This window comes from Rhinichthys klamathensis, unplaced genomic scaffold, assembly GCF_029890125.1.
Source record: "Rhinichthys klamathensis goyatoka isolate OS25496 unplaced genomic scaffold, OSU_Roscu_1.1 h1tg000076l_1, whole genome shotgun sequence".
In the NCBI taxonomy this organism is placed as follows: Eukaryota; Metazoa; Chordata; class Actinopteri; order Cypriniformes; family Leuciscidae; genus Rhinichthys; species Rhinichthys klamathensis.
In genome coordinates, this window is record NW_026606618.1 from 2,047,999 (window position 1) to 2,064,411 (window position 16,413).

General features: G+C 37.6%; 1 protein-coding gene across 6 annotated transcripts; it reads right to left on the reverse strand.

Moving 5' to 3' along the window:
• Positions 1–290: 290 nt before the first annotated feature.
• On the reverse strand, positions 291–7,261 carry exoc3l1 (exocyst complex component 3-like 1). 6 transcript variants are annotated; one of them, XM_056250887.1, is made up of 14 exons: positions 7,076–7,260; positions 6,898–6,998; positions 5,239–5,399; positions 4,913–5,132; positions 3,960–4,372; positions 3,528–3,817; positions 3,330–3,447; positions 3,096–3,221; positions 2,775–2,875; positions 2,575–2,691; positions 2,156–2,426; positions 1,895–2,050; positions 1,054–1,187; positions 291–939 (listed from the first exon to the last, which is right to left on the reverse strand). In XM_056250887.1, exons 2-14 carry the CDS (start codon positions 6,935–6,937, stop codon positions 753–755), a joined length of 2,334 nt encoding a protein of 777 aa, XP_056106862.1. In that variant the 5' UTR covers positions 6,938–6,998; positions 7,076–7,260; the 3' UTR covers positions 291–752. The 6 variants fall into 6 exon arrangements, with proteins under 6 accessions (XP_056106862.1, XP_056106861.1, XP_056106859.1 ...); XM_056250886.1 differs by having other exon boundaries at positions 6,898–7,001; XM_056250884.1 differs by having other exon boundaries at positions 5,239–5,414; positions 7,076–7,259.
• Positions 7,262–16,413: the final 9,152 nt, after the last annotated feature.

Consider the following 16,413-nt stretch of genomic DNA (forward strand, 5'->3'; position numbering starts at 1 on the left):
CATATTAATCGAAAATAATCCCTTGATACATGATTTTATTATTATAATAATTATTATTTCTCTTTTTTGTAGCCTGTTTAGCCCTATGTCTCAAATCACTATCCAAATGAAAACGTATCCACGGCTCCAATAATACCTACAAATACTAATGGCTGAAATAATGTCATAACCAAATAATGTGTCATGGTACAGTGTTATCAGATTGTTAATGGTACACTATATTCATCATGTACCATTGTATTTACATTGTTGGTTGTTAGCGTAATAACCTTGAAACAATTTTATATAAATGTTGTTTTAAAATTCATTACTTTATTGACAGTCGACCACAATATACATAGTGAACCACAATATACAAGTTTTAAAGCAATTGATTTAATATCTTTGGGAAGGCTATGTTTGGTAATGTTAACATTTTTATAAATTTACATTAAAAAAATGATCACCCCCAAATAATTAAAAATGCAATGAGCCAGATTGCGCAGTGCTTTCTCTTGTATCTACCTACCATACATGTTTAATTTTGTTTTTAAATGTTTTATACATTTTGTTTTTGCTCTTTTTTGTAAGTAAGCATTCGGTGAGATCATACATGTAAATATTTGTGGGCACATTATGATTTACTAATATAACAGTGCATTGTTCAGACAAGACAAAGCAGAAAACGAATAGACGAGTCTTATTGAATATTGATGAATTAAAAATGAATTTCCCATTCACTAGGCTGGATAGGTAGTTTATCTGAGTGCTGCTCAAGTACACTTTGCAGTAGGCAGACAAAAATGCATGCTGGAAGAGGGCACAAGGATTTCTGTGAATATAGGGCGGTATCCTGGTGGTAAAGGTGGGGTGCTCTGCTCCAGAAAATCTAGTATTGACTTCCGCACATCTTTGGGCACATCCCCTCTTACATCCAACAGGGCAGAGACATGCTCCTCACTGAAAAGACACACTTTGTAAGTTTATATAATCTCTTGGCATTGATTAATCTCTGTATTAGAATTGATTTTAGAATATTAAGATCTATTGGGTATGCTTGGTTTGAAATCTCACTTAATATCAGGGTACTTGGCTACCAGTCCAGAAATCTCCAGTATTAGCATGACTGGGTCTTTCACATTGATTATGTCAGCCAGTGCAAGTATCAAAGCTGTGGGATTCACCTCACCTATTGTCCCATCAATCTCCTTTAAATGTAAAAACAGCATTACAGCAGTGAAATAGTCAAAGTCATTTAATTTCCACAGACATAACACATTCTTGTATTGTTCCTAGAGGTCTGCTACCTGACCAGAGCCTGATGAGATCCAATGAATTGTCGAGTTCAGGTCAGTTTCTCATGAATAACTTAGGTTTGTGTCAGATTCGGGTTTGCAATTAATTCATATTGGGTTATGTTTTAAATAATGTGACTTTTTGTAAGCATTTATGTTTCATCTTTGAGTCAAAGCTGAATCTGCAACATGACATCTTGCTAGGAGAAGAAATATAAACAGAAGATATTTTCACACTTTAAAATAGTTATCCCTGGACCAATCTAAACCCCAGGTAAACAGAATCCTGTATTCATAAACTGAAATTTCACACTGTAGGCCTACATTCCTAAACCCTGGGTTAACGTTCTTATTTGCCTATTTGTGGTGTCAGGTTGGACAAATATCGCATGTAACCGGTTTACATAAATGCCCTATCATTGCATGTTCTCATATTATATTCTCATCTGAAAATAAACTAATTTAGGTCAGGTTCGGCCAAATTTGCCAATACTTGTTGGCTTGGGCCAGATCAGGTCATACAGTCCCGATTACGAGGTTGAGTTTAAAACCATTGCAGACTTCTAAATGCTCGTAAAGCACAAAAATACCCAAATAAATGAATGTAAATGGGCTTTCACCATGCTTTGAAGGTGGTCCCTCAGCTGCTGAGCATCCTGTGACATTCGCTGGGCCAATTGATTTCGCTCATCATTACTTTTGCAGACTAGTCTCTTCTGCATCAGTGCTCGGACATACTCAACAACAGTTAGCCATTGACATTCCTCCTTCAGCCTCTGTAGATGATGAATGACCACAAAATGTTAATTGGTAAAAATATACACTAATTTTATTGTGTGGTCTGGTCTATGTAATTTCTGATGCCTGGTGTAAACACTAACCTGGCGACAAGGTTGCCGCACTCTGTTGTAGAGTTCACAGTGACGTTCTAGAACCCCACACATATTTGAGGTTACATCTCCCTGGTCCAGCCAGGCACGAGACAGGAGCTCTTGTAGATGAGGTTGCAGCTCAAACAAGAGATGGTCCATGACTAAGCGACATGCCTTTCTCACAGCACGGTCCAGGGCAGCCAGAGGTCCAAGTGGAATGCGAGAATACCGGTTTGAAGGGAAGGAGCACAACTGCTGCTGCAGACTTTCTGTGGAGGTTCTAGATGTACACATTCAAATAAAATATTTAAATATACTGTTTATAAGCACCTCTAAAACACACAAAACTATTTGAAACACACACATTTTCAAACAAACATCACACAAATACAGACATACTGTAAAAAGATACTTGTACATCATCTCACTTGAGGATGATGCAGTTGCTGATGCAGGCCAGCAGATAATGGAGGTAGAACTTGTTACTGTTTATGGTTTGATCCCTACGATGCTCCTTCCCAAATTCTATGATTGCATCTCGAAATCTGTTAGAATATAGTGAGAAGAAAGTACAAAAATATGAATTATCAATTAGAATTATGATACCAGTATTGCTGAATATACACACCGGCTGAGGAGATTCTCCATCTCATAAAGACCCATTTGGATTGTCTGGTCCCGCAGAGCTTCACTTATCATCAAGGCCACCCGTGCATTTTCTTCTAGCATCTAATAACCCAGACATCAGAGCAGTTCATATCAGTGCTGATATCAGATTAAATCTTTCTCATTAGCTAAGTTTCCATCCACCTATTTTATGCACATTTTGAGATATTGCAAAAGAACGCTGGGTTGAAACGCCAAGATGCGCATACATTTAGCGCACAAGTTAAATTCACAACTTTGGATGGCAACATTGCTTCTGTAGATCTAGCCATTGCTGAAGTACCTGAGCGATGATGGTTGGAAGGCTGGTGTGATAGCAGCCCTCATGGTCAATATCTGGTTCCTGATCTCTCTGCCAGTCTGTCAGCTCTACCTCTAGAGCCTTGTGCATCCACTCTGAGACACTTTTCTGCAAACAATCACAGTCAAACTTCTCAAGAGCATGTGGCCTTTTAATCCAGACAAGACAAGGTCAATGATAAAAGTTTAGAGACTAAAACCCCACCCTGGCTCTTACCCGAACTTTTTGGACATATTTGTTCTGCAGCTGCTCAAGACCTTCCTGAGATATGAGAGGTCCCATGTCCTCAATGTCTAGCTCAGCTACAAGGGCTGGCTCACCCATCATCTCTGAGCTTAAAGAACACATTCTAATGTGTACGGCTTTTCGGTTACTAATGGACCAAATTCACATATAATCGAAAGCTTTACCTACCTGTTGTATATGTGCAGAACCCAGTTAAGAACAGCAAAGATTTCCCCACCCTCTAGCTCCCATCCACTAACCAGTCCAAGATGGGTCTGCAAGAACTGGTGGCAGGAGCGCAGGTAAGCTCTTGTTAAATGATAGTGAGTTGGAACACACTGTTCCAGAAAATGCCGCACTGTTGAAAGATCTCCCATGATGCAGTGCTGTAGTGCAGACAAGTGACTTGCAAGCCCTGGTCCTTGAGTGTGCAAGTAGGACACGCTACGGAAACGTGCTGACACTGCCTCCTCTATCACCTAACCAAATAGTTTGAACAGGTGCATATTAAGTAAATGTAAATCACAAGCCTTTTTTACACTTTAAATTTAGTCGTGCCATCATACAAACAACTTTTTCCTTTACTTCTACCAATAGGAAACTTAGTGCTTATCATCAAACCTTGAAGAAGCGGTCCCTCCAACAACGTGGTCTCCCAGGGGGCATGGGTGTGTTGTGTCCCAATGTTGACCTCCGCTCCTCCAGAAAGATCTGATCTAGTGCTTCTTCACGCTCCACTATCCGTACAGCTGACACAAAAGGTGTGGGGTTCTGATGAGAAAGCGTCAACCCACTCCCCACTACTGCCCAGAGCTCCTTGGCAAGGGCATCTACCAGGCATCCAACACCTGAGAAATAATTCCGCACCAACTCCTCATCCTCAGATGTTAATCCTGTTCCAGATGATCCCCTGGGTCCCTGGAGCTGCAGCAGTACCTCATCCTGCCAGCGCTCTAGTTCCATTAGCCGAGCATGAGCTTCCAATAGTCTCCGAGACTCCACTAGCCTCTCTGTCTCTAGCACCATACTCCGCACTGACATGAAAGAGGAGACAACAAATCTTGTATTACTTTGGCATTAACAAACCTCAGTACTTAAGTGGGTGATAGAGCTGTGTTATTATTTAGATAGCTATAAACTTGTCAACTTTAATAGTGACTTTCTTGCTCTGCAAGATTCTTGCTCTGCCTTAACAGTAGTGGACCTAAAAACTGGAGACCAAGACATTTTACACTATACCCACTATAGTGTCTGCAATTCAGTCTGTCCTTCAGTGACTCATAAAAGCAAATTTGCTTGGCTAGAATTGCTTGCTTTCACATACTTTATGTATTTGAGAATATTTGGGTTTTAGGCAAGTTGTCCAATCCTACTCCTGGAGGCCCACTGTCTTGAAGAGGTAATCAAGACCTTCAGGATTACTGGAAACTTCCAGGCACTTATGTTGTAGAATCTCCAAGACCAGGATTGGACACCCTTGCTCTGACATTCAATACTTAACCAAAATATCCATAGAGGGCATGCAAAAATAATAAGGACATGCAGTTCACTGAAAAGGGCAGGGAATCACTAACCTTTATAGAGGCGTGGAAGGTTGCTAACTGCAGCAAAGAGCTGGCGGTGATTGACAGAAACCTCCCGAAGTGTCTCCAGTGTAGTTACTTCTTCAGAATTTTTCCTGGACTCCAAGTTGACCTTGTGCATGTCATGAGACACTTCTCTGAGCTCAGCTCGTGCTTCTCGCAATTGACCGAGACCCCAGTCAACACCTTCCAGGTAGGACTGTACAACTGACTTAAAAATGCAAATGAGCAGATTACTTTTCTTGCAGACATCTTTAGATCATTTAGATTTAGATCGGGTTTTTAGAATCTTTCTAATTGAAAGTATCACTACTTACCTTTAACCTTGAATGAATCGACGCAGTTCGTTGACTCTCTCTTTTCCTGTATTGTCCAAGTCTCTCCAGATGCTCTGGACGACAAAAGACACCTGAGGCCCATTTCAGCGCAGCGCCCCGAGCCAAACACTCGGCTCTCTCCAGCTCTGGCCACACCTCAACTGGGACAAGGGCATCTTTCAGTCAAAATGGGGAAAAAAATATTTAGCCCATGTGATGAACCGAAATAACTATGCCCACAGCAGAGAAAATCCAATGTGAATTGTACAGTTGTTCAGCTTCAATGTTATGAAGTTATTGCTGATTGTGTAAGAGAATGCATACTTTTTTTTTGAAAGCCTTGTTTGACTTGCACAATGAAAGACTTTAACAGTCTCTATATGTTCATGAGACAGATTATTTAAACCAGCATAAGGCTACATCTAAAAGAGACTTTTGAGCAAACTTTGAAACTTCAGCAGATGAATTGATCTCTTCTCCTAAGAATGACTCAGCGGTGTTCTGATCGTTTTAAAGGCTGAAGTTTCAAAATTTCCATTTTGTAAGCCTCAATCCCATGGGTGCTCAAGAGCTGAAACACCCACGGGAAAGTATGTAAGAATACTATTACTAAAACACTTTCAGTTCAGAAACTGCATGTTTTTCCCCTCTCCATGATAAATGACAGAATCATGCAAAACAGAGGTTCATAATTCAGTGACCAGTTGTAAGTGCTTGCCAGCTTACAGCTGTGGTCTATGTACAACTGACCATACACTTTTTCTCCGGCCTTTAGGCAGGTGACGTATCTTTTATTCATTACAGTTTGATTTAAAGTTTGATTTGGAGCCAAAAGGCATTTGAAAATGAGAAATAAAGATACATTTGTAAGACTTTTTAATCCTTTATTAGAAAATGAACAACCCATAAAGCACTAAAAATTATGCAATCTATTCAGCCATGATTTAATTACTTCATTAAGCTGTGTTGCGGTGCAGTCATTCACATTACCATGGTTACTCTGACTACTCTAATTGGTGTCCCTTTCTTCAGGATTGTGGATAATGTATTACTTCACCAGGAATTTGGCCAAAACCACAATGATTCATGACTTGTACAAGAATCATATACAATCACTTAAGACCTTAGAGGTTGTTGTAGGTATGTACTGAATGTTTTATACATTACTACTAAAACTAAATGTATTTATGGAGAACAAATCTTTGCTATTGTGTTTTATTTGGATATAAACTCTGTGTTCAGGTTTATTCCCTTTTTGACAGCATTTTTGCATGGCACAATGTTAGATTTCGTATATGTTAAGTACATTGTGCATTATGAATGGGTCTTGTTATTAATTTACTGTGGTGCTGAAATGCATCCATGTGACCAAATTCAAGTCCTTCCACCCATGGTTTTTATATATATATATATATATATATAAGGACAAAAAGTCAAGCAGGCTATTATGGCTGGACGTTACGGGGGTAGGTGGAACCCTACATAATTCCCCTGGCAGAAACATATGCTGCTTATTTTTAATTTTATGACTTGCCTTTCTTTTTCTTTTATATATAGATATACACTCTAGATCTCTCTACTAGTGCAACATTATGACTTAATAAACAAATGCTTGCATAATGCATATCACCATTGCAAACAAACAGAAAGGATGTGTACCTTCATGATTGTCTCGGCCATTCGTGTCTCCGTCTGACATTTAGGCTTGTTGTTCCAGCGTCCACCGTTCTGCCACTAAGAGACTGCCCTGCCCAGAGGGCCTGCTCAGTGTCGCCAGATAGAGCAATCAGCAGAGACGCAGAGAGTAACGAGGGGGAAGAAGAGAGAGGGTACATACCCACTTCACCGCCAGCCTTGCTCTCTCACACTCCCAGACACATCCTCTGCTCAGAGGCCGGCAGGAAGGGAAGGGAGGAAGGGAGAGAGCGCAAGAGGGACAGAGGGAAAGCGGGCACTCCGCCCTCTAAATGATCCAGATGGTGAGTGTGGGGGTGGCCTTCATGTGCAACAGTGCCTCTCTGTGTCTGAGGTAGTTATAATCCAATATGTTTCAGAGGAAGTGCTTGGGATAATCGAACAAAGGTTGTATGTGGTTTGACATTATCATTTGCGATCATTTGTATTGTTCCTTAAAGTTCTTACCAGTGTCTTGTGATCGCTCACAGCTGCTGGTTGTAGAGCAAACATGAGAGGAATCTAAGTTCAGAGGCCCCTTAATGAATTTGTTTATTTTGTTAAGTGTCATGGCCTGTGACTTACCCGCTGACTGTGTTTACATCTCTTTCTGGATCCCCAGACCAGGCTCTACCAAACACAAACCAACACAAATATCACTAACTTAAGTATTAGTAAACACAGCTGTTGATGAAGATGTGTTGAAATGGATTTTGATGTAAGTTTATTCAAAAATAGACTACAATTACTCAGCCCTCTGGAATGCTTTATTTTAACTGGTTAATTGTGGCTCTCTGCACTCAAAATTGCAAATTGACCGTAGTCCAAGGTAAACTGTTTCCTACACAACTATACTTTAAAAGAATTGTTCACTTAAAAATGAAAATTCTGTCATCATCTACTCTGTTTCAAACCTGTATGAATTTATTTCTTCTGGTGAAAACCATTGACTTCCATAGTATTTTTTTCAATGGGGTATTTTAGTCAATGGCTACTTCAACTGTTTGGTTACCAACCTTTTTCAAAATATCTTCCTTTGTGTTCAGCAGAAGAAAGAAATTCATACAGGTTGGAAACAACTTGAGGTAAATGCCAGAATTTTCATTTTTAAGTGACCTATTCCTTTAATGTCTAGCTTTTCACTCCTTAGTCTCTTTCTCTTTTAACCCCATTTTAATGTCCATTTCTATTCATTTATTTGGTTTGCTGCCATATAATAAGCAGGATGTCACATTAGCTGGTCATTACTGCTAAATAAACCCTTCCAGTGATATACAAGCCTTGATCACCCTGCTTCTGTTTATTTCGCTATAATGACTGACTGACTATATATACAGTACTTTTTGCATCTAGCCGATTCATATTGTTCTGTGCTTTTTGATAGTTTGCAAGCCTTCTAATGCAAGATTAGAAGGCTACGTCTTTTATCGTTCTTCCTTAGCAGCAGTATGTGCTAAAAATAGCTGTGACTAGACTTTGTTGTCTTTGCAGAGCACCAAGAGGACCGAGACAGACTAACAGAGCTTTTCCGCTGAGGCTAATAGTTCCCTTTGGCCTGAAATGAGGGGTGACGTAGCTTCTCGTAGAAGGTTGGAGATGCATCCCTTATAACTACAGAGCAAATATACTGTATAGGCTATACAGAAGGGTCACCTCTTGCAGTTTATCTACTTTGCCACCCCCTTTATTTACCAATGTATTATCAGCTAAGGGCTATGCAGCTGTGCGTTTTGTGGTCACCCTCCCCTATCACCACCTTAAAATAAAAACACCCTACCGATCGCAGGGAATAGGAAGTCTATTTCAGAAGTAGTCATCCAAACACAAGGAGGACTTCCTGTCTGACATTCCTGACCTGGGCTGACTTCCTGCTTCTCCTCGGCTCTCCCAGACATGGACAGACAAATGTCTTCATTTCAGTCTTAATTTTTTTAATTAGCGTAAGGTTGAGTTGTTCGATCTAATCAATAAGGCAAGTTTGAGAGTCTTGCAGCTGCATGAAAACAAGGGATTTTATTTGTAAATTGTGGCCTAAGGGCATTTGAAAAAATGTCTACAAGAACAATTAACAATGTTCGACGCACATCCACTGCTTTGGAGCAAATGACTTACATTCCAACATAGCAAAATATGTGATGTGGTCAGTGTTGGGGTGGTGGTCAGTGGCCATGGTTAGGATTTTGTCTAAGCATGAGGTTAGTTTTTGGGAAGCAAATTTTGGGGAGCATTTGAGAATATTCATGTAATGACACTTTGGCTTAAAGCTGCATTCCGTAACTTTTTTGGGTTAAAAATGATTCAAAATAAATTTTTGAGCAAGTACATATGTCTCGGCTAGTAGGCTATATTGCGTGTGAAGATGTTGGAGGTGGAGATTTATAGCCTTTTCTCACAGCACTTGATATAATTAAACATCAATTTGATGGCGGATCCAGAAAGGTTCAAACGACAATCACCAGTAACAACTGGAGATTCACCCGTTGTAAAATGCAAAAGACTTAGTTCGGACTTCGGAGTGGCTACAGAAAAAAAGAGACCGCAACCCATGTGAAAACAAGGATAATATCTGAAGGTCATTAAATGTAGTCACGCATTGCTGATGTTGAACATTAACAATTTCAGAAAAAAGTATAATTTGCACGGTTTGACGTGATATGATAAGAGATTGTTAGATTTAATCAGCGTGATTTCCTGCAATGCTTTTTTCCCCCTTAAAGGGATAGTTCACTTTGAAATAGGAATGTCCCGATCAGGTTTTTTTTGCCCTCGAGTCTGAGTCCGAGTCATTGCGCAGACTGAAGCGCCCGCTCCCTTAGATCACTTGGACGTGGCTGTGGTTACAAGAGGTAAAAACGAAATAAATACTGTTCGTTTTCTCACACAAACCGCTCGTTTCGTGTCTTAGGCCATCAATGTGTACTTACATTTACGAGTCATTAAATCATGTTTAATTTGGACTTCTCTGTGCATGCTCTTTGAGAAAGTGACCATAGACCTGCATTATATGACTGACAGACAAGAACGGTTTGACCTTAAATTATCAAAATTGAAACTACTGCGGAAACAAAGACACCTACATCTTGGATGCCCTTGAGGTAAGCTAAAACATACCAAAAATTAATTTCAAAGTGAACTATCCCTTCAGAAGAACAAAAGTGGATGTTACTTAATTGTTCAGATGACATTTTCCGGTAAAAATTCTTATGTTGGTCATACTTCCAAAAAGTAGAATCTGTGATTCTGAATGCCAGTATCCACACCGGCGTGGAGACTGACAGCCGCACACTCTCCTCAAAACATTGGATTCATCCGCGCTGTGCCGTGCCGAGGCACAACTCACGTAAAGTTGATAATTCCGCGAATAACTGCAATTGCAGATTTCGAACAGAGATGGCGACAAAGAGGAAAAACTACGGACTGCAGCTTTAAGATTTGGCAAACAAAGGAAAGTCTCAATCTATCCAGTAGACTTTGGATTAAGCATGAACAACAAATGGATTCTTCAAAATATATCACAAACTAAGTTAATATTCCTATTTAGAATGCTTAATTAAGTTTTAATGTTTAGTGAAACATTTTAGACAATGAATGTAGAGTGCAAATAAAAGGAGGAAGAGATAAATCTTTATATTGAAGAAAAAAGCCGACAAAACTTCTACAATATGAATACGAGATTTTGTTTCTTTTTCTTTTTGTTTTGTGAATTGTGTCCTCCAAACAAAAATTCCAGTGTTATCATATTTTTTGCTCTGTCTGTTGAGTAAAGAAGGAAATACTATAAGCATACCTTCATGCAAGGGTCAATATAATAATAATAATAATGTATGAGGAAGAAACGTTTTTTTCCCCCCTAAATGTCAGTTGTCACGTGTTTTTAATGTTATACAAGTTTTAATCAATTTATTAATTATGATGTTTGTTTGCTAAATCCATGATTTTCATCATTTACTTTTTAATCAGGCAGGTTACAATGTGACAACTTACCCCATATTTGTGGCCCATTATTCAGTAGCGTTTATGTAGGCTACTTTAAGGAACGAGTTTATAAAAAAATTAAAAAGTGCAACAATTAGTCCTAGACTACCTAATTTTAGAAAGAAATCCAGAAAGCCAATAAAAACTAAAAATGTAATATTTGTCATGGGATAATTCTTAAAATTCAGTTTGAACAGTTCAAGATGGTCTTTAATGTTTAACATGACATAATAAGCTTGTCTGAATTATTCACTGCTGTGGTTGACACCCAAAGCTATGATGGATTCTATGAACAAACCTCTGCTTTCAAAGTCCAGGCTTTGATTGGCCCATTTAAAGTTGGGGAACACATTTGACTGCCAACAGCAAGCGTTGCCATATTTTAATGTCATTCAAGGGTGTTAGAATGAGCAGGAGATTAGATGGGGGCCCCTAATTATTTTGGCTTTAGTTCTGGATTAACCCTCTGTTCTGTCGACTTCAATTCACACTCGCCGTTTGATGAAATGTGAACTGACATAAATTCCGCGGCTCACTTTCAATCCGATTATGCAGTTAAATCACCGCAGTTCGAACCCAAGCAAGAGACTCTGGCGGGTCCCTATTCTCCGGGTCCTCCGAAGCCCTGACAGCTCCTCCCCGAAACACAGGGACCCACGCTACCTCCTCACAGGACCCACGCTACACTCTTAACCCCACATGAATAGAGCCTATTCAGCGAGGTAACGCTCAAGCACAACCTAAATATTGTTTTTATGAGCCGCAAATAGGTGGCACCTCCAAAATAAAGCTCGTTTCTTGAATTCCCATCGTTCTTGGTCTTTTTGAGGGAGGAATAGCGCCATGTCACAATGACCGGGCTTGTGTTGTTGGCCACATTTGGAACAAGAGGAACACAAGAAGCCGACATACCGTTGAAAACGTTTAAATGCATAGCGTTAATTCGCCTAAGGTCGCGGAACACAATCAATTTTAAAACGGTGCAATAGAGCTAAAATTACATGGTGTTTAGCTATTTTCTCAAGGGAACAGCTTTGTTTTGGCAGCGCGAGAGAGACAATTTCTTTACAAAGCAGACTCTATAGCGCCTTCACGCAGTTTAAATCTTAATATTTATGTGGGTAAAATGAGAATGTCCGAGATGATAAAAGGTAGAACGGTTTTAAATCATATATGCCAACAAGTTTGTAGTGATGTAATCTTCAGGTTTGTTTCAGTAGCCTATTTTTAAAGAAGACGCATTTCCCTCCCCCACAAAAAAAAAGAACTTTAATCAGGATTACAACATGAACAAAATATTTATTTGTTTTATTTATTTGAATGAAAAAAGATATTATCACTGGACTTGTTTGAAGAGGACACACACACACACACACACGCATATATATATATATATATATATATATATATATATATATATATATATATATATATATGGCAATTTATTGAACTCTCTGAAGTATTTAAACTCATTTGAACATTAAAATAAACAATCAAAACCATTTTAAATGATAGTTTTAGCTTTAACCAAATTTTTCTAAATAAACGTTAATTTAAAACATAGGCTACATTTGTGCAATTTATTGAACTCTTTTAAAGTTGTTTGAACATTAAGAATAAACAATTAGAAACCATTAAAAAAAAGTTTTTGTTTTTCAAATAAACCTTAAAATATAAAACAATCCCCATCAAGTCTTAAAACGGGACAACACTTCATGTTATTTTGGGCTGATTTGAAAACTTTCGCATGATACAAACACAATTGTATTTTGTTAGGCCACCAGCAGAGGGCGATGTCAGCGAGGATCCTGCAGAGAAAGTGTTTTGAATTGATAATTCTAAAGCCATCTAAGACTATTTAAGTATGGTTTCCCATGAATTTGCAATGTATTTCCACACTAATTACGATCACACGGTTCTGAATAATAAATACTTTATTATCTCTCACAGCTGATATAGTTGCTGTCTTTGACAGTCCTACTGACATGTAAATGATTTATTATGGATATGGACTATAATAAATCATGGACTATGAAATATATATAGGCTATATATATAATGTGTGTGTGTGTGTGTGTGTGTGTGTGCGCGTGCGTGCGCGCATATGCTTGTTTTTCTATCCCGGTGGGGACTTCAACCTGAATGCACACAGACTAATGGGACTCCTGGTCCCCATTAGGAAACAAGATTTTAAATCATACTAAGTAAAAGTAAAGAAAAAGTAAAAATGCAGAAAGTTTTCTGTGATGGGTAGGTTTAGGGGTTGGGTTAGTGTAAGGGGAGAGAATATACAGTTTGTACAGTATAAAAACCATTACGTCTATGGAGAGTCCCCACAAAGATAGTAGGCTAAACCAGGCAAGTGTGTGTGTATGGAGAAGTGTTCATGTGAAATATGTATGGAAAAGTGATAATGTGACTAGTATTATCTATAATAGTTCTAATTCATACTTAAAATATACTTATACTTTAGTATAGTATTCCTTTGTTAAAAAAAAAATATATATATATATATTATCTGCAACAGAAAAGGTCTTTGTTGACTGGCATTTTTACAGACTAATTTAAATAAGGCTAAAAGGTCTAGTAAATTTGATCAATCTGTTGCTTTATTTAACAGTCATAAACTTAACTGAGATATTAAAAATAATTTTAAATTCTTAATTCCCTGAAAAATAGGCTTAATTCATTCTAGTTTTTAGTTAATGGCCTGGTTACAATACTAAATTTAATTGAAAAAGTATTAGGCCTATGTTTTGTAGTACTACAATTAAGATATTCCAGTTTTGTTTTGTTACTTTGTTTAACCCTTTGGTGAAAACTGTTTTCTAAAAAGGGTTTATTTTTCTTTCACCAAATACTTGTGTACAATTGTAACTATTATTGTTGGATTAAGAGTGGGCACTCTTGAAGAAAGATTTGCTGGTCAGTGATTTGCTCAGTAATTTGCCTGAACTTTCCAACCCATGACAAGCAAATGTTGGACTATTGTTCTGTCCAGGCGAAGGAAGTTGCAGTGAGCAAAGTGATTTTACTTGAGTTCCTGCAGTACATGTGGGTTTATTGTCTTACATTGATTGGCTCACATGGTCCTGACAACTGTTGATCCAGACAGGGAAATCTGACTGTAGTTGAGGAGGTTTAGAGAAATAAAAAATGGTGTATTACCAATGTATATGAAGCATTAGTTTGGTTTCAGTTCTAGATACAATTTAGTTAAGAGTTCCTTTGCAAACCCAGTTGCTTTCAGTTAAAAACTCTAGTGAGTTTCACTTTGTTGCACATAAACATGTAGCAAGTTTCAGCATTCCGCTTTGTGGAATGTTTCGCTGAATCTCACATAATGTTCTCGAGTCGTTCTCTTCATATTTAACGCTTTTGTCCTCTTCCAACAAGTCCAGTGATTTTCCCAGGAGTAAGAAAGAGAGCATTGAAATCTCCAAATTGGTATGGACCTCACCAACTCACCAAAGCCTCTTTGGCAAATCTCTGTTTGATTTGACACTCTTGTTTGCCATTGCAAAATCTTTCTTTTGTAGTGTCTGGATAAGCTTAATGACTTCTTTAACTTGCAAGCGCCTTCCAAAGCAAGGAAATATAAGAAGGATATACTTTCACAGAAGAACTGCTCTAATCGAGGTATTGCATCTGGAGGAAAAAGCTTCAAATCTATGCAAATGAATTCATCTTAGTGAATATTTCCAGGCATGTTATCATGTTACTGTTCAGAGGCCAGAGAAATGGAAAGAAAAGTTGGAAACTGAGAGCGACTTTGTTCGAGTATCGAGGACACAGTGTGGACCCACCACAGCACAATTCAGGGCAAACATGGCCACAAACGCCTGTATTAAGGGATCAATCAGGGTTTGAATGGACCAGCATTAACTGGTTTACTAACACCTGTAATAACTATCAAACAAGTGGTAATCTCATAAGCCCCCACAGCATTTACATATTCCTCATTAGCTTGTTCAAACCTGAAGGATGCACTTTCTCTCTGTTGGCGGTCTCAACTCCTGCACTCTGACTGCTTGGGTGGCTCGGTGGCTAAGTGACCGGTCTGAATGTGATATGTATATGTATGTAAGGGATTATCTGTATTAGCATCAGCGTTTACCGATGCGGCCATATTCTTAACATGGCTCTGGATAATTGGAATGGGAGGAGAAGATGCCTGATCCATTAGTTCATTCTGTTTGCTTAGTGGATGGGTCGCCCGTTCTTTAATTTCACCACTGGGGAACGTTTTTGTGGAGAGGGTGCGTACGTGTGCGCGAGGACTTCTTGATGCTTACTAAACCTAAGCAGATTCCACGACAAAGCAAATGCCTTGAAGTCTAAGCATGGCTCGCACATAGTATCGGGAGTTAGACCAAATACTGTGGATTTTTCAAGTGACTCTTGAGGGAGTGACCCAATCAGACCACACAATCTGTGCTCTACAAGAGAGAGATCTTTGAAATGTATAAACACCTTGAAAAGCCCCATTCTTGCGCCGATAATGCTGTGCTTTCGAAGCTCGCCATCAAATGTGCCGAAAACTACTTCAAAGAAAATTGAAATGTAACAAATTCTGTCAGGGTGGAAAAGGATTATTGTAAGGCTCTAAATGGAGCTCATTTTGCCTGCATTGTGTTTTTTCTTTTTTTTTGGTTTGGTTTGGTTGGTTGGTTTTCTTCAACAGCTGACTGAACATCTGTACTGGAATTCCGATTGCATCACTTTCATCTATACAGACTGGTTCATTTTAAATATAATTTTGAAAAATATTTTAAATAATATAATATCATTTCATATATTATAGGCTATATAATGTTTATTACCAGAAGCAGAAGAATGGAAGAAAAAAGAAAACCACACTGTAAAAAAAGTTGCTGACTTAAATTTAGTACAATCAACTTGGATGTTTAAGTCATTTCAACTTAAATTATATTAAACAGACTATATAAATTATACAAGATTCAAAAAAAAAATTTAAAGTTGAAAATTGCTTAACTTGTTTTGATGAGTTAAAGCAATGTAAAAAATATATGTTGTCATAACTTATTGATCATATAATTTTTTACAGTGATGTAAAAATATGACAAAATATGTATTAAATATTTTTAGTAACATATTTTATTTAAATATTATAAATGTGTTTATACATATGTATTGTATTCATTTTGTATTTATTCATATTTAAATGTTTATATAATATTTAGTGCATTGTATAAATATTACATTATATTAATATTATATAATATTTCATATATTATATGTTCACCCTTGAAACAGAAGAATGGCAGAAAAAATAAAACAAAAAATATATGACAAAATAATATGCATTAAATATTTATAAATATGATGTTAAGTAACTTATAAATACATCTTTAATATTTCAGATTTTCAAAGAAAATATATATGTAAAGATTTGTATTATATTAATTTTGTATTTATTCATATTTAAATGTTTATATTATAATATCATATATTATTAAGTGCATTGTATAAATATAACATGTTAATATATTTATATAATATCAT